General features: G+C 50.8%; 1 protein-coding gene across 1 annotated transcript in view; it reads right to left on the bottom strand.

The window, feature by feature from the left end:
- Nucleotides 1-22,489, bottom strand: part of LOC138453637 (serine/threonine-protein kinase SBK1-like) — a 42,646-nt gene extending 20,157 nt beyond the window's left edge. The window contains exon 1 of the mRNA XM_069606706.1: nt 22,395-22,489. Within this exon, the coding sequence (XP_069462807.1) occupies nt 22,395-22,489 (95 nt within the window). The remainder of the gene's footprint in view (nt 1-22,394) is intronic.
- Nucleotides 22,490-22,886: the final 397 nt, after the last annotated feature.

Raw genomic sequence — 22,886 nt, 5'->3', positions numbered from 1 at the left:
AAGCATAAGTGGCATACAATAACATTATCATTTGGCCTTGGACGTCTTCTTGGATTCACAGTAATTTGACAATATGGATCTATACACACAGATATTAATGATGCATATGGTGATCCATTCTTGTATGAAATACATATCACATTAGTGAAATCATAACCATATTAGTCTACTTTTGATGCCATTTCCTGTTTTGTGAAGGGGTGAAAGGTCCTGTTTCATTAATGGCACTGAGACTGTAGGAACATCCATGTTTGCGCAGTGAGAAGCGTGGTAGGCGATTCACGGATGATGGTTTGAGGGCCATGTTTTTTGAGGTGTGGGGTGGGTCACTTTTTTTGAGGCGCAGGGTGGCCCACTTTTTTGAAGCGAGGGATGGGCCACTTTTTATTGGGTGTCCGGGACTATTTCCTGTCCCAGTCCGACCCTGCACCTGGGCTGAGACAGCACAACTTCTGTCGTCATACCCCCACCTTGAATCTCCATACGGATCCACCCCACTTACACAGCCCCTGAAACCCATTAACCCAATTCCCGGGGTGTTCAATCTGCCCTTCTGGGGGTGCCTCACCCGAGTCACGCCACCTCAGCTCGTGCAGCGACCCCGCCCATTACATTCAGAGCCCCCTAGACTGCCCTCCGCACGCGGTGTGCAGTGCAAGGCCTCTGGGCCTATCGCCCCCTCCCGACACCGGAAGTATTCACCCAGAGATCTGAGCTCGCAGTCACAATGTGGCAGTGCCCTGCCATGCCTGCTCCCACATCAGTAGCACAGACTCCTACCCTCCTTCCTTCGGAGTCTGTGACTTCCTTCGGAGTCTGTGCTCCGAGCCTGGAAGCACGGGGCGGTCTGATAAACGCCCTGCCCCCACCCCAGAGGGTGAACAGATTAAAAAAGTAAAACAAACGGGACTGGGCAACTAACATAAAAGTAGGACTAACACTTGAAAGTGGGTGTCAAAGCACTGCACTTCAGTTGGGTTTGGAGGAGAAGAGGGTTTAAGAAAGTGTTACTGCTCAAAGAAACACATAATCGGGAACATAATCTTGAAAAAGGGGGAGAGAACACCAAATACTGGGACAGTCCCAGTAAAACCGGGACGTCTGGTCACCCTAACGCCACCTGACCAGCCCCACCCCCACCTACAATGTGCGGTGTCTTCTATAAGATTTCAGAAGAGTTGTTGCGAGTGCATTTACATCTCACATACAGTGACTCGATTTGTGTTAAGTGTGTCGCTCTTGCTCCATCCAACGCCCTGGGATTAAGTCCCGAGTCAACCACCATTTACAGCCCAGCACACTTAATCCCCTCAACCAACTGAAGGCTGGAAATAGGTTTCAGCGGGAAAATCGGGCCCAAGGCACGGCAGCATCTTGCACCCACTGCCTCCAAACCCCGCTGCCTGCTGCACCCACTGCCCCGGAGTCCACTGTCTCCTGCAACCACTGCCGTCAAACTCCGCTGCCTCCCAACTCCACTGCCTCCTGCACCCACCGCCCAGAGTCCTCTGCCTCCTGCACCCACTGCCTCAACACTCCACTGCCTCCAGCACCCACTGCCTCCAAACTCCGCTGCCTGCTGCACCCACTGCCCGGAGCCCTCTGCCTCCTGCACCCACTGCCGTCAAACTCCACTGCCTCCCAACTCCACTGCCTCCTACACCCACTGCCTCCAAACCCCGCTAGCTCCTGCACCCAATGCCCCGGAGTCCTCTGCCTCCTGCACCCACCGCCCCCAAACTCCGCTGCCTCCCACCTCCACTTCCTCCAGCACCCACTGCCTCCAAACTCCGCTGCCTGCTGCACCCACTGCCCGGAGTCCTCTGCCTCCTGCACCCACTGCTTCCACACCCCGCTAGCTCCAGCACCCACCGCCCGGAGTCCTCTGCCTCCTGCTCCCACTGCCTCCAAACTCCACTGCCTCCCAACTCCACTGCCTCCTGCACCCACCGCCCAGAGTCCTCTGCCTCCTGCACCCACTTCCTCAACACTCCACTGCCTCCAGCACCCACTGCCTCCAAACTCCACTGCCTGCCGCACCCACTGCCCGGAGTCCTCTGCCTCCTGCACCCACTGCCGTCAAACTCCGCTGCCTCCCAACTCCACTGCCTCCTGCACCCACCGCCCAGAGTCCTCTGCCTCCTGCACCCACTGCCTCAACACTCCACTGCCTCCAGCACCCACTGCCTCCAAACTCCACTGCCTGCTGCACCCACTGCCCGGAGTCCTCTGCCTCCTGCACCCACTGCCGTCAAACTCCGCTGCCTCCCAACTCCACTGCCTCCTGCACCCACCGCCCAGAGTCCTCTGTCTCCTGCACCCACTGCCTCAACACTCCACTGCCTCCACACCCCGCTGCCTGCTGCCAGGGCCGGCCTTAAGGGCAGCAGCGCCCTGGACGAACTGGCGCCGCGCCCCCCTGCCCACTGGGCCCCCCTGGTTAACAGGGGGCGGAGCCGGCGAGGAGGTTAAATAGGTGCCGTTAGCACCCCATTGTCAATGAAGGAGCCCGCCATCGCGGGTTCATTCAATGACAATGTGGCGCCTGCCACACCTTCTGCCACCACGCCAGCTCGGGGGAGCTCTTGAAAGACTCCCCCGAGCTTGCGTAGTGGGGGGCTAATGGCGCCTTTTCTTGTGAAAAGTGTCCACGGCAGAGGGGCGCATTTAAATGCACCCACCGCCGCGGGCACCTTTTACAGTAAAAGGCCGCCTGCTGCGCCTTGTCCCACAACGCAACGCCAGCTCTGAGGAGCCCTTGAAAGACTCCCCCGAGCTGGCGTGATAGGGGCAAAAGGCGCCCTGGGGGGCGTGGCGCCCCGGGCGGTCGCCCGTCTCGCCCACCCTAAGGCCGGCTCTGCCTGCTGCACCCACTGCCTCCAAACTCCGCTGCCTCCCAACTCCACTGCCTCCTGCACCCACCGCCCGGAGCCCTCTGCCTCCTGCACCCACCGCCCGGAGCCCTCTGCCTCCTGCACCCACTGCCTCCCAACTCCACTTCCTCCTGCACCCACTACCCTGGAGTCCAGTGGAGTAACTTTGCTGAAAATGCTGGGGGGTTGGGGCGAGACATGACATCTGAAGAAAAGGTAGAAAAGGTGCTCCAGCTAAACGAATGGGGACAAAATGCTGTGCCATGAAAGTTGGGGGGGGGGGGCAAACACCCCCGTCCCCCCCTAAAATTACGCCCATGCTGGAGTCCACTGCCTCCTGCACCCACTGCCCCCGAGTCCTCTGCCTCCTGCACCCACTGCCGTCAAACTCCACTGCCTCCTGCACCCACTGCCCCGAGTCCTCTGCCTCCTGCACCCACTGCCGTCAAACTCCACTGTCTCCTGCACCCACTGCCTCCACACTTCACTGCCTCCTGCACCCACTGCCCTGGAGTCCTATGCCTCCTGCACCCACTGCCCCCAAACTCCGCTGCCTCCCAACTCCACTGTCTCCTGCACCCACCGCCCAGAGTCCTCTGCCTCCTGCACCCACTGCCTCCAAACTCCACTGCCTCCTGCACCCACTACCTCCCAACTCCAGTGCCTCCTGCACCCACTGCCCCAAGTCCCCTGCCTGCTGCACCCACTGCCTCCAAACTCCACTGCCTCCTGCACCCACTGCCTTCAAACCCCACTGCCTCCTGCATCCCCTGCGTCCATACTCCACTACCATCATAATCCATTGACTCCAGCATCCCCTACTCGGAATCCACTGCCTCCATACCCCACTTCCTCCATATTCCACTGCCTCTAGATGCCACTGTCTTCTGCATCCAATTTCCCAGAGTCCTCTGCTTCCTGTAACCATTGCCTCCTGCACCAACTGTCCCATAATCCACTGCCTCCACACTCCACTGCCTTCACCCTCCACTGCATCCTGCATCCACTGCCTCATGTCTCCACTGCCTCCTCCATACTCCACTGCCTCCAGACTCCATTGTCCCAGAATCAATTGTCCCCATACTCCACTGTACACTGCCTCCTGCACTCACTGCCCCAGACTTCTCTGCTTCCTGCAACCAGAACCTCCTTCATCCACTGCCCTAGAATCCACTGCCTCCTGCACCCCCTGCTTCTATACTCCAATGCCTCCTGCATCCCCTGCTTCCATACTCCACTACCTTCATACACCACTGACTCCAACTCCCCTACTCGGAATCCACTGCCTCCATACCCCACTTCCTCCATATTCCACTGCCTCTAGATGCCACTGTCTTCTGCATCCAATGTCCTGGAGTCCTCTGCTTCCTGCAACCATTGCCTCCTGCACCAAATGCCCCAAAATCCATTGCCTCCACACTCCACTGCCTTGATCCTCCACTGCATCCTGCACCCACTGCCTTCACAATCCACTGCCTACTTACTCCATTGCCTCCTGAACCCACCGCCCCAGAGTCCTCTGCCTCCAGCACCAACTTCCCCAGAATCCACTGCCTCCACACTCCACTGCCCCATCCTCCACTGCATCCTGCATCCATTGTCTCCATGCTCCACTGCCCCCTGCATCTCCTGCCTCCATACTCCACTACTTTCCTACTCCACTGACCCCAGCATCCCCTGCCCCAGAACCCACTGCCTCCATATTCCACTTCCTCTAGAGGCCACTGTCTTCTACATCCACTGTCACAGAGCCCTCTGCCTCCTGCAACCACTGCCTCCAAACTCCATTGCCTCCTGCACCCACTGCTACCACACTCCACTACCTTCATACTCCACTGACTCCAGCATCCCCTACCCCAGAATCCACTGCCTCCATACTCCACTTCTTCCGCATCCCACGGCCTCCAGACACGCTGGCTTCTGCAGCCAATGTCCCAGAGTCCTCTGCTTCCTGCAACCATTGCCTCCTGCCCCAGCATCAGCTGCCTCCACACTCCTCTACCTCCAAGCTCTGCTGCCTTCACACTCCATTGCCTCATGTCTCCACTGCCTCCTCCACACTCCACTGCATCCATGTCTCCACTGCCTCCATGTCTTCACTGCCCCCATGCAGAGGCGTTGCTAGGGGGGGATGAGGGGGCTATAGCCCCTGGTCTTTTGGTTGTAGCCCCAGATAGAAGCTCAGGGGATACAACTCAAAGGCTAGCTAGCCCCGAGTCCCGACAGTCCCGGAATTAGTATAGCCCCGGACCTTTCCCAAACCTAGCAACACCCCTGCCTCCATGACTCCACTGTCTCCTGCATCCAATGCCTATATACTCCACTGCCTCCTGCATCCAATGCCTCCATGACTCGACTGCCTCCTGCATCCACTGCCTCCTGCATCCAATGCCTCCTGCATCCAATGCCTCAATGACTCCACTCCCTCCAGACTCCACTGCCTCCATGACTGCACTGCCTCCAGACTCCACTGCCTCCAGACTCCACTGCCTCCTGCATCCAATGCCTCCATACTCCACTGCCTTCATACTCCACTGCCTCCATTATATTATGGCAGTTATTAGTAAATGACAACGTTTTGCCATGTAGCTACTTTCTGGCTGAAGTTGACAGAAGAAATAAAGGGGAATTTCAAAGGGGAGTTGCAATATTTCGGTTCTAGACTCCTGAACCAATCCTTAGACAGGGGATGTGCTGGGTGTTGAAGCGGAATGTGCAGGACCAACCAAAGGCGCACAAATTCTTGCAGGGCTGTGACGAATCAACTTCCAGGTCACCAATGGTCCAGGAATGAATATTGGTTTCTAAATCATCAGTCAGCCCCACACCTCTAGTACTCCAGAAGCGATACGTACAGATTGGAACAAAAGTCCAATTGTGTCCTCCTTGTCCAATTGTGGTAACGTGGACAGAACGGCAGGCTTATCTATGCAAGGTTGTGTATTGTTGGTTAGTTGCAACACAGCAAAAATACAATTATTACCCAATGATAAAAGGGACTGTCCAGTCAGGGTTGTATCACATCAACTTTATTATTATTACAACAGGCAGTTCTAGCACACTTTAAAATACAACCCACCCTGTAAAGGAACACAGAGGACAGACAGTTTCATGAAGGAAAGTGATGTCCTATGGATACTGACAGGAAGGTAATCGGTAAAGTAATCAGTCTTAACTGTTCAAGGGTATTTGGTTTCAGCACCAAGGGACCAGTGGTCGTAAATGTCACTAGGGGCCTTTGGCGAAAGACCAGAACTACAGTGTTCCTGGTGCTTCAGATGTTTTGCAGCTTCTGCACCAGACTTCAAGACAGGAGACAGATGTGGGTATCGGGCAGCAGGCAGTTTGGCAAGTAAGGCTGGATGGACGGTTGCAGGCTGGCCTACAAGGTGGCTCAGGGTCAAGAATCGCTCTCTCTCTGCTGGATGGCAGATCTGGAATGCTGGTCGAGGCATCTCAGACTAGCCTCTGGGCTAGCCCAGTGGCTGTGGAATGCTCTAGGCTCTATCACTCCTGGGGACAACATCTTGGAAACCTCCCCCTTGGTGGTGTCTCTGACATTATCAGACATCCAGTGAATCCTACTCTTCACCGGCTTATTGTCTCCAATGTCCACATCGTGGGTGAACCAATCTGCGCAATCGGGTGTCAGTGAAAACAGACCGACAAACTGTCCCAGTAAACAGTGACAGTCTGTCAGTTGCTGTTCTAAAAGGCCAGTTGCAAGGTTAACACCTTCACTGACCCATCTGTGGCTTAGTGTGCAAGAGGTTTGGGAGGCGAACGGTCTCCTCAGTCTCTCTGTCAGTCACTAAAGCCATGACCAAATCATCCGGCTATAATGGGGTTTAGGTCCTTTAATGTCAATGAGATAATTCACCTCACTGACCTTTTCCAGCAAACAGCATGACCCAGTCCACTTGTCCTGAAGGGCACTGGGGTTGACATATCCTTCCCCATGATTAATTTTGAATTTTGAGGTGAATTTGAATAAAAAAATCACCCCTTAAAGTTCTGCCAGATGGGGAATTAATCATATATATTTTTTTGGTTACATAGGCCAAGGATCTACACAGTTTTGCCCCCCACCCATTATAATGGGAAAGGATTCAAGGCGAGCGGCTGTGGCCCTTCCGGAGAAGGCCCGCAGGAAAAGGCCCTGTTCTGCGCCTTACCGCCAGAAGTCCACATTCTACGGAGAGGGCAGGAGCCCTGCTCTGCATCTGCAGCTGCACCGCATCACGAAGGAGGAAAACAGCTGATCGCTGTTACGGCACTGCGGCAGCCTCCCCCTCGGGACGAGGTGAGCTGAGCACGCAGCTATGAGGCACAATTTGTCTGCCTAGCACCTTTTGGCATGCCCCCCTCGACACCGTCGCTACCAGCCACACGAAACATCCCTCGTGGTCTCCCAGCCCTTTGTTCGTATCTGCCTGTTCTTAAAATGGCGCACGCTCCAACCAGGCACTGAACGTTGCCTAGCAACCAGGTGCATTTCCCCAGCACCAATCCACCGGCAGATGGAAGACGCCGGCTGCGGCCCTTCCGGAGAAGGCCTGCAGGAAAAGGCCCTGTTCTGCGCCTGTTCGCGCACTGGTCGAGGACTGAGTCCATACTCCTTAACTCTCCTTTATACTCCTTATCTGCCTGTCCTTGGGAAGGTAACATCCCTCTCGGAAGCAGAGCTCCCCGGACCACTGCAGGAGCAGAGAGCCACTCTGATGCCCCCCATACGCTGCCATAAGCATCCTGAAGATTGCAGTTGCAATACCAAGGTAACGCCCCTCTGATCTCCGCTCAGCCACTAACTTTACCTTCCGGGCTCCAACATCTAAGTATTCAGACTATTGCCTGCTACATAGCGCCTGCTACTGTAAGCCCACCACTATGCCCTGCACACGCTCGCATGCTGATCACCCTCACTGTGAGCATGTACGATAACTGCATGAATAGCACTGCTGCCTATGCCTAGCCATTGCTGCCTATACTGAGCCATTTTGTGTTGCCTCTACTTAGTCACTGTTGCCTATGCCTAGCCACTGCTGCCTATGCCTAGCCATTGCTGCCTATACTGAGCAATTTCGCGCTGCCTCTACTTAGCCACTGTTGCCCATGCCCAGCCACTGTTGCCTATGCCTAGCCATTGCTGCCTATACTGAGCCATTTGTGTTGCCTCTACTTAGCCACTGTTGCCTATGCCTAGCCACTGTTGCCTATGCCTAGCCATTGCTGCCTATACTGAGCCATTTGTGTTGCCTCTACTTAGCCACTGTTGCCCATGCCCAGCCACTGTTGCCTATGCCTAGCCACTGTTGCCTATGCCTAGCCACTGTTGCCTATGCCTAGCCATTGCTGCCTATACTGAGCCATTTGTGTTGCCTCTACTTAGCCACTGTTGCCCATGCCCAGCCACTGTTGCCTATGCCTAGCCATTGCTGCCTATACTGAGCCATTTGTGTTGCCTCTACTTAGCCACTGTTGCCCATGCCCAGCCACTGTTGCCTATGCCTAGCCACTGTTGCCTATGCCTAGCCACTGTTGCCTATGCCTAGCCATTGCTGCCTATACTGAGCCATTTGTGTTGCCTCTACTTAGCCACTGTTGCCCATGCCCAGCCACTGTTGCCTATGCCTAGCCATTGCTGCCTATACTGAGCCATTTGTGTTGCCTCTACTTAGCCACTGTTGCCCATGCCCAGCCACTGTTGCCTATGCCTAGCCACTGTTGCCTATGCCTAGCCACTGTTGCCTATGCCTAGCCACTGTTGCCTATGCCTAGCCATTGCTGCCTATACTGAGCCATTTGTGTTGCCTCTACTTAGCCACTGTTGCCCATGCCCAGCCACTGTTGCCCATGCCCAGCCACTGTTGCCTATGCCTAGCCACTGTTGCCTATGCCTAGCCACTGTTGCCTATGCCTAGCCATTGCTGCCTATACTGAGCCATTTCGTGTTGCCTCTACCAGCCTGCCTATGATAGTTACATTTAGCCTGTCCTGAAAGCTGTATTTTGAAAGTTGAATTTATCCTACCTATGATAACTGCATTCAGCTTGCCTATGATAGTTGCATTTAGCCTGCCTATGATAGCTCCATTTAGCCTGCCTATGATATCTACATTTAGCCTGCCCATGATAGTTGCATTTAGCCTGCCTATGATAGCTACATTTAGCCTGCCCCTGATAGCTGCATTTATTTTTAGTCATTTGCTACTATCTCAAATTTAGGTGTTCCATCTAAGTCAATTGCCCCATTGCTTTGAGCCACCTTGTACATATGTGCTGCCTATTGCTTCTGAGTCAAATGTACTGCCCATTGTATTTTAGTCAATTGCCACCTTCTCAAACCTAGATGCCACCTACTATACATGAGTTATCTGTCTTATCTGCACATGCTCTAACCTTGATTAGGCTGGAATACACAGTTTTAATTTAGATCGAACTGCCACCCTTCCACGGTGACGCCACAAGATGCAAACCCTACAAGCCACATTCGCCCTTCTCACACTAACAACATTCCTAGTATACATACTTAGACTCACTCCCACCATTGAATACACTACCTTTCAATGCTCAGCCCACTCCCCTGCCATGACACAGACTCAACCCCAACCATTGATGAGTCGTAATGACCAAACTGAAGAACCTCAACAATATAGGCCCTTCGAATCTAAACCATGCAACACCATATCTAGAAACGCTAGACTCCGAGCCAGACTTGCAAAACTATATGAACCACGCGCCAGAACGCTGACCGCATCTAACCGTAGCAAACCCACACCTAATAGGGGTATAGAAAGACCACACAGCCTAAACCTGAACACACAGAATGCACGTATGCACACCTCTGTCACGACCCAAGAAAAGATATGCACATCCCTATCCACCAGCCCACACCTAAAAGGTGCACTAATCAATGCTAGGTCCTTGATTGCTCATGCCACCGAGATTGCTGATCTTATCCAGACCGAAAACCTTGACTTCCTGGCCATCACGGAATCCTGGCTACATGCCGCCGCAGGACCAGCCGTCATGTTAGCAATCCCCAACGGCTACACCATCCTAAGAGCAGACAGAGGAGAAGCCCGTGGAGGTGGCATAGCCCTTATTGTTAAATCCAACTTATCCACCAGGCTAGCTCCCTCGAATGACACTAAAGCATGGGAAAGCCTAACAGCTAAACTAGTTATTAACAATTCCCAAACCCTCACCATCCACCTTATTTATAGACCTCCAGGCCCTATTGGAGCCTTCGAGGAGGACATCTCTACCATTCTATCACATAACCTAAAACAATCATCACAAGTCATCCTGCCAGGGGATCTTAACCTAGGCTTCAATGACCAAAACGACCCACAGGCAAGCAGAGTGGCTAACCTACTCTCTGAACTAGGCTTCTCACAAAAAGTACTTCACCCAACCCACAACAAGGGTAGAATACTTGATTGGGTGGCAGACCATAACTGCAATGCCTCCATCCTATCGATCTCCCCACTAATTTGGACAGACCACTACCTTATAACATTTACTCTAGAAACGGTCAGACCTTCTTCTACCTCAGTCCAGCCAGCACCATCCATCCCGACCAGAAAAAAGAAAAACATCACCCCAGATAACCTACTCCCGCTCATCCTCCCCACACTTAACTCACTACCAGATAACCTGGACCCTGAAACTTTAGTGAACAAGTACAACAAAGTTATGTCCTCTGCCTTGGCCATAATTGCACCACTCAAAGTGAGACACTGCAAACCCAAAGCCCACCTCAATTCCTGGTACACTCCCCATCTAAAAACTCTTCGTACCAAAAAAAGACAATGCGAGGTCGCATGGAAACTACAACCATCGGAAGAAAATAAGAGCACCTTGAGAGACATATCTACCCTCTACAAAAAGGAAATACTGTTGGCTAAACAGGAAACTTACAACACCAGGATAGCCCAAGCCAACTCTAGCATGAAGGAACTCTTCATCATCCTAAAGGAAATAGAATCCCCCATCCCAGTGCCTGACAACTGTGTCAAAGATAAAACATGGTGCACCAACATTCAGCAAGCCCTAGCTAACAAAGTGACAACTCTCCAATCTAAAATTGCCACGAAAAAATCCTCGCTCAGTCTCGATACTAAACCCAAAACAGCTATCACCCCTCCTAAAAATAACATCAACAATCCTCGCTTCAAGTTCTCTAAAGTATCTATTATTGAGACAGAAAAAATCATACTGTCACTCAAACCATCTAACTGCCGGGGGATCAATGTCCAGTCCAACTAATAAAGGACGCAGCTAGAGATCTGGCTCACTTAATCTCAAAACTTATTAACGCCTCATTCACAACAGGGTCCATACCTAGTAACCTAAAATAATCTTGGGTACTCCCATTGCTTAAAAAACAGACGCTAGACCCTGCCATACCCACGAACTACCGCCCAATCACTACTGTGCCATTCCTTTTAAAAATCATAGATAAAGTGGTGTACTCACAAATACAGAAACACCTTGAAACCAACAATTTACTAGGAGTACGGCAGTCTGGCTTCCGTCCCCAGCATGGGACCGAAACTGCCCTCTTAGACCTAAAGGCGCAAATTGATGAGCTAAGGGATCAAGGCAAACCAGCCTTACTCCTCCTCCTGGACCTATCAGCTGCATTTGACCTTTTTGACCACAAGGTCCTTTGTAGGCACTCGGATATAGCCGCGCACTTCTCAGAAGAAGCCACAAATTGGATCCAATCCTTCCTCAATAACAGGACCATGAGAGTTTTCTCCACCACTGCGGCAGCAGACTCCATCCCCATCACATGTGGTGTGCCCCAGGGATCTTGTGTTTCTCCTACACTCTACATCTTCACTAAGCCCCTTTTCGATGATCTGGTCCTTCTTGGTATCACCTACACTAATTATGCAGATAATACTCAGATTCTCCTACCACTTACCGGTGATTACGACAAGGATTTGGCCTTGGTGAACAGAGTGTATCTCATCATACAGGCATGGATGGCCACTCACGGACTATGCCTGAATGATGACAAAACTGAAATCATCATCCTCTACCCTCAAAAAACTGGGCCCCAACTACTCCTCTTTTAATATTGACAACAACCAAATTACAACCGCCCACGCGGTAAAAACTTTGGGTTTCTACCTGGACTCCTGTCATGATCCCTGCTTCCAAGGGGTCAGGACTTGCCCCACGACCTTGGAAGCAGGCCCATGACTCTGATCCCAGGAACCAGCCAGTCCCTATAGGGACCCTCTGGACCTTGTCCTGGCGCCAGTGGCACCAGGCTCGTGATGGTGACTGGTCCCGGCACAGGAAGCGCCGGGCTCATATTGGATAAGAGTGCTTGGTGGACCTATCTGTAGCAGACCATGCTGCTTACTTACCAGCTAACTGGTCTCCTGATCCTTCTCTGCCTGGAACTACTTTTCCTTTCTGGGTGGAGCAGGAGCCACTCCCTGGAAGCAGAACACAGGAACTCTTTTCTTACCTGGGTGGGGCCGTGGAAGGAGACGCCTAAGCACTACAGAAGGCTATTTAAACCACACCCGATTGGTTTCACGTGCTTCGCGTTATTCTGCATCTGCAGCAGGACGCTCACCGTGTCAGCTCCAGGAAACCTCCAGCTCCAGATCCTGTGAACACGAAATAACCTGCTGGAATCCAATCTTCAGTCTTCTTCAGTCTTCTGCAGCTCCTGCAAAACAAAGGCACAGGTTAGGCTAAAGTAAAGGCAGTGAATCTACTTACCTAATCCTACGGCAGCATCCAAGGCGCCTTTTTCTGCCTTTCTCTTCCGGCATCCGACATCTGCAAAGAGAGAGAACATCGGTCAGTAATATTCAACTACAAGTTCTGCTTACCTGTGTTACGCCCGTTCCAACTCAGCTCGCGCTGCATTCCGGCACCTGCAAGGCAAGATACATCGGTTAGTAACGCTCAGTTACAAGACTGCTTACCTGTGTTATGCTCGCTTTCAATCTGTTCGCGCTGCACCTCAGCACCTGCAAAGACAAAAGAGACATTACGGAGCCTTCTCCAGCGCTAGTGCAGTCTTTCTACTTACGTGCTATTAGAAGGATAATCTTCATCGTCACAGCATCTGAAAAGGGAAAGACATAGACTTTACAGACTTAAGACTTCTGAAAGAGAAGAGAACAAGGCAAAAGGAACTTTAATAATTACAAGGCACGCTTGTGCATTAACAGCGTCTTTGCTCTCAGCAAATCCTCTGCTATCAAGAGGCAGAGCTCGCATCCAGTGAAGCAACTGGATCCAGCGCCCCTGCATAAGACGCAGGATGGAGAGCCCGGCATTTACCTATATAAGGTAAGCGCAATATCAACCCAGTTCCACGGGGAAAGAAAGGGCGAAAGGGGCTAGGAACTTTCCGAACCTTCCAAATACTAATACCTTGGTTTACCCTTGCAGACACCTCACTCTTCAGCTTAAACTGTCGGTGGGAAGGGGGCCCAGTCCGGGAGCAAAACGAACCCTGCGCCTAACACTGAAGACAGTATCCTCGCCAGATCAAGACCTGCGCCTCCGGGGGAACCAGGTGAGCGTTACAGAACGCAAAGCCTTACCACAAAATTCCCGCCCAGGCACAATGGAAACCTCAGACACAGACCAGTTGGCCCAATTACTCGGGGAGTTGAGGGCGGAAGTACACGCTGCACGTCAGGAAACAAATGCCCTAAGGAGGGAGTTAGTGGTCTCCAAAGAGCGAACAGACGATTTGGCTAGACAATTGCTGCAAGCCCAAGCTGGACAAACTCCTCTACCAACTCCAAGTGGGGGCCACGCTCCTCCAGCTTCCTCAAATCCGGTACAAATCAATCTACCAGGAAATATACCTTTGGCTCCGCCCGAACGCTTTTCTGGTGATTCAAAAAAGTTTGCTGTGTTCTTCAATCAATGTCGCTTGCACTTTTTGTGCAGACCCGCCGCTTTTCCAACGGACCAGGCTAAAGTGGCCTTCGTGCTCTCTTATCTCAGTGGCAGTGCCCCAGATTGGTCTGTTCCTTTAGTGTCTCAAGATGACCCCATTCTCCATAACTTCCAGAACTTCCAAGCCAGTATGGAGAAACTGTTCGCAAGGCACTATCAGGGACAGGCCTTGGACAATGAACTTCTTTCACTACGACAGGGCAATCAAGATCTTCTGACTTATATTGCATCATTTAACAGACTAGTGGTGGAAACCGGATGGCCGGAGGATAAGAGGATCACACTGTTTTACAGAGGTCTGCGTGGGGAATTAAAAGACGTTCTGGCTCAAGTGGTAAATCCTCCACAAGACTGTTCCGAATATATCGATCTGGTAGTGCAATTGGATCATCGACTACAGAATCGGAAAGCCGATCGATCCAGATTTGAAACCCGACTTTTTTCAAGGCCGCAAAGTTCTACGAAAGGAACTGATTCCGTGGAACCCATGCAAATAGGGGGTGTAAAAGGACCTTTAACCCAAAAGGAGAGGGAAAGGAGGAGACAACTGCAATTATGCCTCTATTGCGGAAACTCAGGGCACTTTCTTCGAGATTGTCCAGTGAAGCCCAAGAAGAAGATAGTAGGGGCGTCTGATAAAGGTACCGAGAATTCTGAGCCGGGAAACGACCTCGCCCGGCAAGTGTAGAGGTCCGCTTGCCGAGCGTTAAAACCAGTTCTTTGACCTCGCATTTCATCATGCCCATGGTCCTCGTGAGTCCTGAACAACCTAATCGTATGCATGCCATTAAAGCATACATTGATAGTGGCGCAATCGGGAATTACTTGGACTGTGAGCTGGCCGCCAGGATGAATCTATCTCTTTGTCCAAAGACGGTGAAAGACGTCATTACCACCGTGGATGGGACGGAAATAGCTTCCGGACCCGTAACTCACACCACCATGGAAGTAACGTTAGTAAGCCAAGATGGGCATCAAGAGAAGATCGTGTTTGATGTGATCAAGGCCCCTCAGTTTCAAGTCATCTTGGGAGTTCCTTGGTTGGAGAAACACAATCCTCAAATTGATTGGCGAGCAAAGACAATCCGGTTTCCAGAATGCGCTTCTACCTGCTACCCTCAGCTCTCCACCAAACTAGCTGCAACTGTTTCTGAGAGTCCGCAACTGCCTCCTGAATACCAGGAATTCCGAGATGTCTTTCGGAAAGACCAAGCTAATTCTTTGCCTCCCCACAGATCATACGACTGTCAGATAGACCTGATTCCCGGATCCACTCCTCCGTGCAGTCGGATTTATGCCCTTACTGAACCTGAAAATCTCCACCTAAGGCAATATTTGGACCAGTACCTGGCTAACGGATTCATCCGTCCTTCGAAGTCCCCGGCCTCCTCAGCTCTGTTCTTCGTGCCAAAAAAGGAGGGAGACTTAAGAACGTGTATAGACTACCGTGCCCTGAACCAGATTACAATTAAGAACAGGTATCCATTGCCATTGATCCCAGAACTACTTGACCAAGTAAAAAACGCCTGCATATATACTAAGTTAGACCTCAGAGGAGCCTACCATTTGGTGCGAATAAAGGAGGGCGATGAATGGAAGACGGCCTTTCGTACCAAGTATGGACTGTTCGAGTATCAAGTGATGCCCTTCGGGTTGTGTAACGCACCGGCCGCATTCCAGTTCTTTATGAATGACGTGCTCCGTGAACTCATTGATGTGTGTGTAGTTGTATACATTGACGACATTCTGGTTTATTCGTCCTCTGAGGCAGAACACTGAAAACATGTAACCGCAGTACTGGAGAAGCTCCGCAAACACAAACTTTTTGAAAAATTAGAGAAGTGCGTCTTTCATGTTACTGAGGTCGAATTTCTGGGATTTATTTTGTCACCTAACGGAGTTCACATGGACTCGAGGAAAGTAGATGCAATAATCAAGTGGCCCTCACCATCATCTGTAAAAGGGGTTCAAAGTATGTTGGGCTTCGCCAACTTCTATCGCAGGTTTATTCCAGACTTTTCTCGGGTAGTCCAACCCATTACAGCTCTCCTCAGAAAAAACAAACGTTTTGAATGGTCTACCGAGGCAGAACAAGCCTTTCAGGAGCTAAAGACTAAATTTACCTCCGCCCCGATTTTAAAACATCCCCGCCCGGAACTACCTTACATCGTCGAGACCGATGCCTCCAGCCTTGCTATGGGAGCAGTGCTTTCACAAAGAGATCCAGAAACCAACCAGTTGCACCCCGTGGCGTTTTGGTCTCGCAAGTTATCAGCCCCAGAAATCAATTACACCATTACCGATAAGGAACTGTTGGCTATTAAGTCCGCCTTTAAGGCCTGGCGGCATTATCTCTTAGGAGCCCGACACACAGTCACAGTCATTACTGACCATCGTAATCTACAGTATCTTAAATCAGCCAAAGCTCAATCCTCCAGACAACTTCGCTGGGCATTATTTTTTGCCGAATTTGATTTTATAATCACCTACCGACCAGGCAATAAGAATGGTAAAGCGGATGCCCTCTCTCGAATCGGAGTAGAGGAACACATGGTTAACCCCGAGCTCGTACCTATTATTCCTGAACAAAGAATCCTGGGTTTGATCAGCATGCAATCCATTGAAGAAATTGAAACCCAGGTTAAACAACTTGTAACTCCAACGGACATACAAAAATGGCAACTTCAGGGGGAAGACTTCACAGTAAAGAACGACTTATTATACTTCAAGGAACGACTTTATCTACCCTGTACCAGCTTACAAACTCAAGTCATCTCTTGTTATCACGACTCCTTAATGGAAGGACACCCGGGTATGGCCAAGACCTCGGAAAAGGTCAAGCGTCACTTTTGGTGGCCATCTTGGAGAAAAGACATCAGAAACTTTGTCATGTCCTGTGGAGTGTGCGCCCAGAACAAGAGTCCTAAGGAAAAACCAGCAGGCCTCTTACAACCACTTGAAATTCCACCTCATCCCTGGCATACCCTTTCCATGGACTTTATCACCAATTTACCTCCCTGTTCCGGATACAATACAATCCTGGTAATCGTAGACTTATTTTCAAAAATGCCACATTTCATCCCACTAAAGGGGTTACCGTCAGCAGCAATCCTGGCTCGAGAATTTCTTGAAACCATCGTTCGGTTGCACGGCTTTCCTTCAGTTTTAATCTCAGACAGAGGAAGTCAATTCATCTCCCACTTCTGGCGGAGTTGCTGTCGGTTAGCTCAAATTGATGTGAGGCTTTCCACCAGTCACCACCCACAAACCGATGGTCAGACCGAAAGGACCAATCAGACTTTGGAACAGTACCTACGCTGCATGCTGCAACAGACATGAGGAACTTGGAAGGACATCCTTTGGATAGCCGAGTACGCTTACAATAACTCAGTCCACTCTGGAACCGGAAAGACCCCGTTTTTTCTTTTGTATGGTAATCATCCTCGAACCTCTAACCTGGATCCACCTCAGGATCTTGGAACACCAGCAGTTGACCACCTACATTCAACCATCACCCAAGCCTTCAAGGAAGCTACTATCAACTTCAAAGGGCCAAGGAACAATACAAGAAAGGAGCAGATCAACATCGAAAGGAAGCCCCTCAATACCAAATAGGAGATCAAGTCTGGTTATCCACCAAATATTTACCCCTAAAGGGACCACACACCTTTAACCCAAGATTCCTGGGACCCTACTCTGTTACTGCCATAATAAATCCAGTAGCGGTCAAGTTGGATTTACCCCCTCGCATGAAAATGCACCCAGTCTTCCATGTTTCACTACTAAAACCTGTTCAACCAGAAACCCGATTGACTAAATCTCCTGAACCTATCATAGTTGACGGAGAACTTGAGTTTGAAATCAAAAATATCCTGGATTCCAAGATCTCCAAATCAAAACTACACTACCTGATTGACTGGAAAGGCTACGGCCCCCAAGAAAGATCTTGGGAACCTGCAGAACATGTACACGCTCCCCGACTAATCAAGAAATTTCATCGGACATTTCCTAACAAACCAAGAACCCTGGAGAAGTCAACCTTGGGAGGGGCCTTGAGGGGGGGGTGCTGTCATGATCCCTGCTTCCAAGGGGTCAGGACTTGCCCCACGACCTTGGAAGCAGGCCCATGACTCTGATCCCAGGAACCAGCCAGTCCCTATAGGGACCCTCTGGACCTTGTCCTAGCGCCAGTGGCGCCAGGCTCATGATGGTGACTGGTCCCGGCACAGGAAGCGCCGGGCTCATATTGGATAAGAGTGCTTGGTGGACCTACCTGTAGCAGACCATGCTGCTTACTTACCAGCTAACTGGTCTCCTGATCCTTCTCTGCCTGGAACTACTTTTCCTGTCTGGGTGGAGCAGGAGCCACTCCCTGGAAGCAGAACATAGGAACTCTTTTATTACCTGGGTGGGGCCGTGGAAGGAGATGCCTAAGCACTACAGAAGGCTATTTAAACCACACCCGATTGGTTTCACGTGCTTCGCGTTATTCTGCATCTGCAGCAGGACGCTCACCGTGTCAGCTCCAGGAAACCTCCAGCTCCAGATCCTGTGAACACGAAATAACCTGCTGGAATCCAATCTTCAGTCTTCTTCAGTCTTCTGCAGCTCCTGCAAAACAAAGGCACAGGTTAGGCTAAAGTAAAGGCAGTGAATCTACTTACCTAATCCTACGGCAGCATCCAAGGCGCCTTTTTCTGCCTTTCTCTTCCGGCATCCGACATCTGCAAAGAGAGAGAACATCGGTCAGTAATATTCAACTACAAGTTCTGCTTACCTGTGTTACGCCCGTTCCAACTCAGCTCGCGCTGCATTCTGGCACCTGCAAGGCAAGATACATCGGTTAGTAACGCTTAGTTACAAGACTGCTTACCTGTGTTATGCTCGCTTTCAATCTGTTCGCGCTGCACCTCAGCACCTGCAAAGACAAAAGAGACATTACGGAGCCTTCTCCAGCGCTAGTGCAGTCTTTCTACTTACGTGCCATTAGAAGGATAATCTTCATCGTTACAGCATCTGAAAAGGGAAAGACATAGACTTTACAGACTTAAGACTTCTGAAAGAGAAGAGAACAAGGCAAAAGGAACTTTAATACTTACAAGGCACGCTCGTGCATTAACGGCGTCTTCGCTCTCAGCAAATCCTCTGCTATCAAGAGGCAGAGCTCGCATCCAGTGAAGCAACTGGATCCAGCGCCCCTGCATAAGACGCAGGATGGAGAGCCCGGCATTTACCTATATAAGGTAAGCGCAATATCAACCCAGTTCCACGGGGAAAGAAAGGGCGAGAGGGGCTAGGAACTTTCCGAACCTTCCAAATACTAATACCTTGGTTTACCCTTGCAGACACCTCACTCTTCAGCTTAAACTGTCGGTGGGAAGGGGGCCCAGTCTGGGAGCAAAACGAACCCTGCGCCTAACACTGAAGACAGTATCCTCGCCAGATCAAGACCTGCGCCTCCGGGGGAACCAGGTGAGCGTTACAACTCCACCCTCTCTTTCAACAAGCAGGTCAATGCGATGGCTTCTGCAACCGCCTACACCTGTAAATTGATAAGAGCAGGCAAACCCTTCCTATCAAACAATAGCTGCATCATACTCGCGAGAGCGCTTGTGTTATCAAAGCTGGACTACTGCAATTCGCTCTATATCGGGGCTAATAAGGAAGTTATCAAAAGAATTAAAATCTTGCAGAACAACGCGCTTAGAGCAGCACTTAGTAGTCCCAGGAGAGCCCACATCAGCGAATTCAGACGAGCCAATAACTGGCTCTCTACTCAGGAGAAAATCCAACTAAAAGTCGCCTCTTTGGTCCACAAATGCCTTAACAACGCCGCACTGCAGTACCTATCTGAGAGAGTCACGAGATTAAAACCAACAAGACTCACCAGATCTGCTAACTCTAACAACATATCTATACCTAGAGTTAAATTGACTAAAGTTGGTGGCTGCAGCTTTCAGGTGAAAGCAGCTCAACTCTGGAACTCCCTTCCATCCACCCTGAAGGCTGACCAACGCTACCTCACTTTCCAACACAACCTCATAACGTGGATCAGAAATGCAGACACACAATAGATCATCCACTGCCTGGACTTATTCAATCCCTAGGAGTTTCTGATTAGGACTGTAAATACATTCTCCCTCATTTTCGCCTGTTGTATATTCCTGTATATTGTGTATATTATTACTTTATATGTTTCCTGTTTACTTTATTTGCCATGTGATCCTGTAACCAAGCTTTGAGTTGTCTTATAAAATGCGCCTGGTTACCCCTGGGTCTGTGCACAAAATAAGTAATAAAAACAAACAAACAAGCAGAGACCCCTACCTTTTGGTTTTCGCAGGGCTCAGTTCTACTTACATAGCAAGCCTCTGTTTAAGGTTCAGGAAAGCCAAATGCATCTCAGGACACTCTGGAAAGAATGGGCAGGGGTCTGGTCACACCACTCTCAAAGATGGCCTCCCGCTCTCCACCAGAGGACCCGGTCAGCTTTGAGGCCTTCCTAGAAATAGACAGTTCCACCCAGATGCACTCTTAGCAATCTCCTCTGGTTTCTGCTTACATCTGTTAGATGGTAAGTTTTAGCAGCTTTCCTGATGGTCTGTCTGTTCCTGTCTTTCTCCTTTTTCTGTGTGTATGTCCTAGTGCAGTCCCCCTTATATAGCAGCGATGACACCACCAATTTTATAATCTTGGGGAAGTACCCTGCAGTAATTCCTGCCACTAGGATTGGGCAGTTAACCTTCTCTCCCCTCCAAAACCCAGCCTCCAAGGGTCTGTTTTAGGGGTCTGGAGCAACATATGGCATTTCCCATTTGTCATTATCCTTTGTTCTCCTTTCAACATTTTGGCAAAAACTAGTTATGTATCACAATGACATAATTTTGCTAGAAACTGCCATAATAAACATATTTTCTGATTCAGCTAATCATGGAGAATTAGATAAGCCAACCACCAAATCCATGCAATGTAGCATGGACATGTAGCAGCTTTCTGCCGTTTCCATAAAAAGCACAACATTTATGAATATGTAAGTAATTAAGCATATCCATGATTTCATTTTCCACCCGCTCACCAACTCTGACATTTGGAACATGTTCAGATCAGCCAGAAACCTATTTTCTAATGGATTATGTGGTCCAACGTATTCCACATCTTTGACATGTAATGTCCACAGCTGTGCTGCTTTGGAAATTTTTTGGCAGAGGGCATTGTGCATCGATGGCATCGGGTCGATGTCCCTCGCAGGCCTCCATCAAGGGTGACCAAATTGGATGTTTTAAGTAGCAGGCACGACGCCTGTAGCCTCAGTTCCGTTTTTGCCACAAACGTGTTTGCTTCGAGACCTCGGCGCGCCTTGGGTTATCTACTTTGATAATGTTTTCTTCTACCCCACCAACCCTGCGGTCTGGCTTCAAAAAGTGCAGAGACTGTAAGGCCAAAATGTCCATCACGGACACGCACCGTATCTGCTTGTGGTGTCTGGGTGAGAGCCACGACACGGACAACTGCCCGAAGTGCCAGTCGTTGACTGCTAAAGCCTTGTGGGAGCGTAAGGGGCAATTGCATGTAGGCCAGGTATTCAAACCCTGTTAATCCAAAAAGACTGCTGGTCTTTCCACTGATGACTGGCGGGGTGACTCTCCCCATCGGAAGGAGTCCAGGGGATCTCGGTTCTGGAGTGGTTCCCACCACTCGTCCTCCCCATCGAGACACTCCTGGAAGCGGTGTCAGCGTTTGCCTTCCCTGTTCTCGTCGGATGATGGCTCAGCGAGGAAAGTGGCTTGTCCTACTAAATCCTCTACTCCGGAGGAATGGGAAGCATTCAGGGAGAAAATGCTGGAGATTTTTCAATCTCAGGGCATTGTTCCGTCCGCGCCTTCGGTTGAAGCCGGCAGGGAACGGTCTTGGTCTGATGCTTGCGCGCCCTTGGGCCCTGGCAGTCGGCGTGATAAACATCGGGAACCGTCGAGGTGCCGTTCAGGCAAAGGCTCTGGTAGATCGCCAGGGATGTGCCAGATCCAGGTCGCAGTCTTCGTACCCAACAAAACCGTCAAAGTCTGGGAAGGTGTTGAGGAAAGCGTCGACACGGTCAGCGCTGTGTCCATCGAGTGCGGCTCTCGGGGCTTTGCACTCGGTCAGGCCCTCGGTGCCTTCGGCGCCCTTGTCGACGCTGAATGTCATGGCCAATGGGCAAGGGCCCAGGCCTCCCTCACCCTCAGGGTCCAAATGGACCCAGTCCTGGCACCTCTGGTCCCGGGCTCATAGAAAAGTGTGCTTTGCACACTCTGTGCCTAAGGCACGTGCAGCAGGGCCAGACATGGCCATAGAACATCATTGGGAGGCATGTGCAAGAATCCCCGGAGGGGTAAGGTGGAGCCACAAGGCGGGGCCAAAGGGAGGGGCCAGAGCCAGCCTATTTAAGGCCAGCCCAACCACATGCCCCGCTTCACGTTATTCTGCTTTGCAGCGTGACCCTTACTGCTGTTCCTCAGCTCGCTTCCTGTTACTTCACCTCTGAAGATCATCTTACCTGAAGCCTGCAATTACAACGCGGAAGGCACAAACTTACCTGAGATCAGCTGCTCCATCGCTGAAGGCGCATTTTACCTTATTCCAGCCTCTCCATCGCTGAAGGCGCACCTTACCTGAGTTCAGCCACTCCATCGCTGAAAGCGCATCTTACATTTATCCCAGCCTCTCCATCGCTGAAGGCACACCTTACCTGATTCCAGCCACTCCATCGCTCTGCACACCCCCGCCCTGCTTTCCATCGCCATCGGATTCGGGGCCTTTCCTCACCCGATCCGGATGTCCAGCGACGCGGGAGCTCCTCTTCTTTTCATCAGCTTTGCGGTATCTTCATCCGGGGCCACAGATTAGCCTTCGAACCTCCAGACTCTGCTCCACGCCGCCAGACCGCTCCAGCAAGGGAAAAAGAACATAACAGGCTAGCAATCTCATAAAAAATGAACACTTGGCCGCTCCATACCTTAGTTTAGAACTCTATTATAACAGCCAACTTACTTGTTGATTTGAGAGCTCCATCATCCTAGGGAATCCC

The sequence above is a fragment of the Ambystoma mexicanum genome, chromosome 1p (assembly GCF_040938575.1).
Source record: "Ambystoma mexicanum isolate Mex_15411 chromosome 1p, UKY_AmexF1_1, whole genome shotgun sequence".
NCBI classification, from domain to species: Eukaryota; Metazoa; Chordata; class Amphibia; order Caudata; family Ambystomatidae; genus Ambystoma; species Ambystoma mexicanum.
The sequence above is the reverse complement of the archived record's forward strand: the minus strand, read 5'-3'. Positions and strand labels throughout refer to the sequence as shown.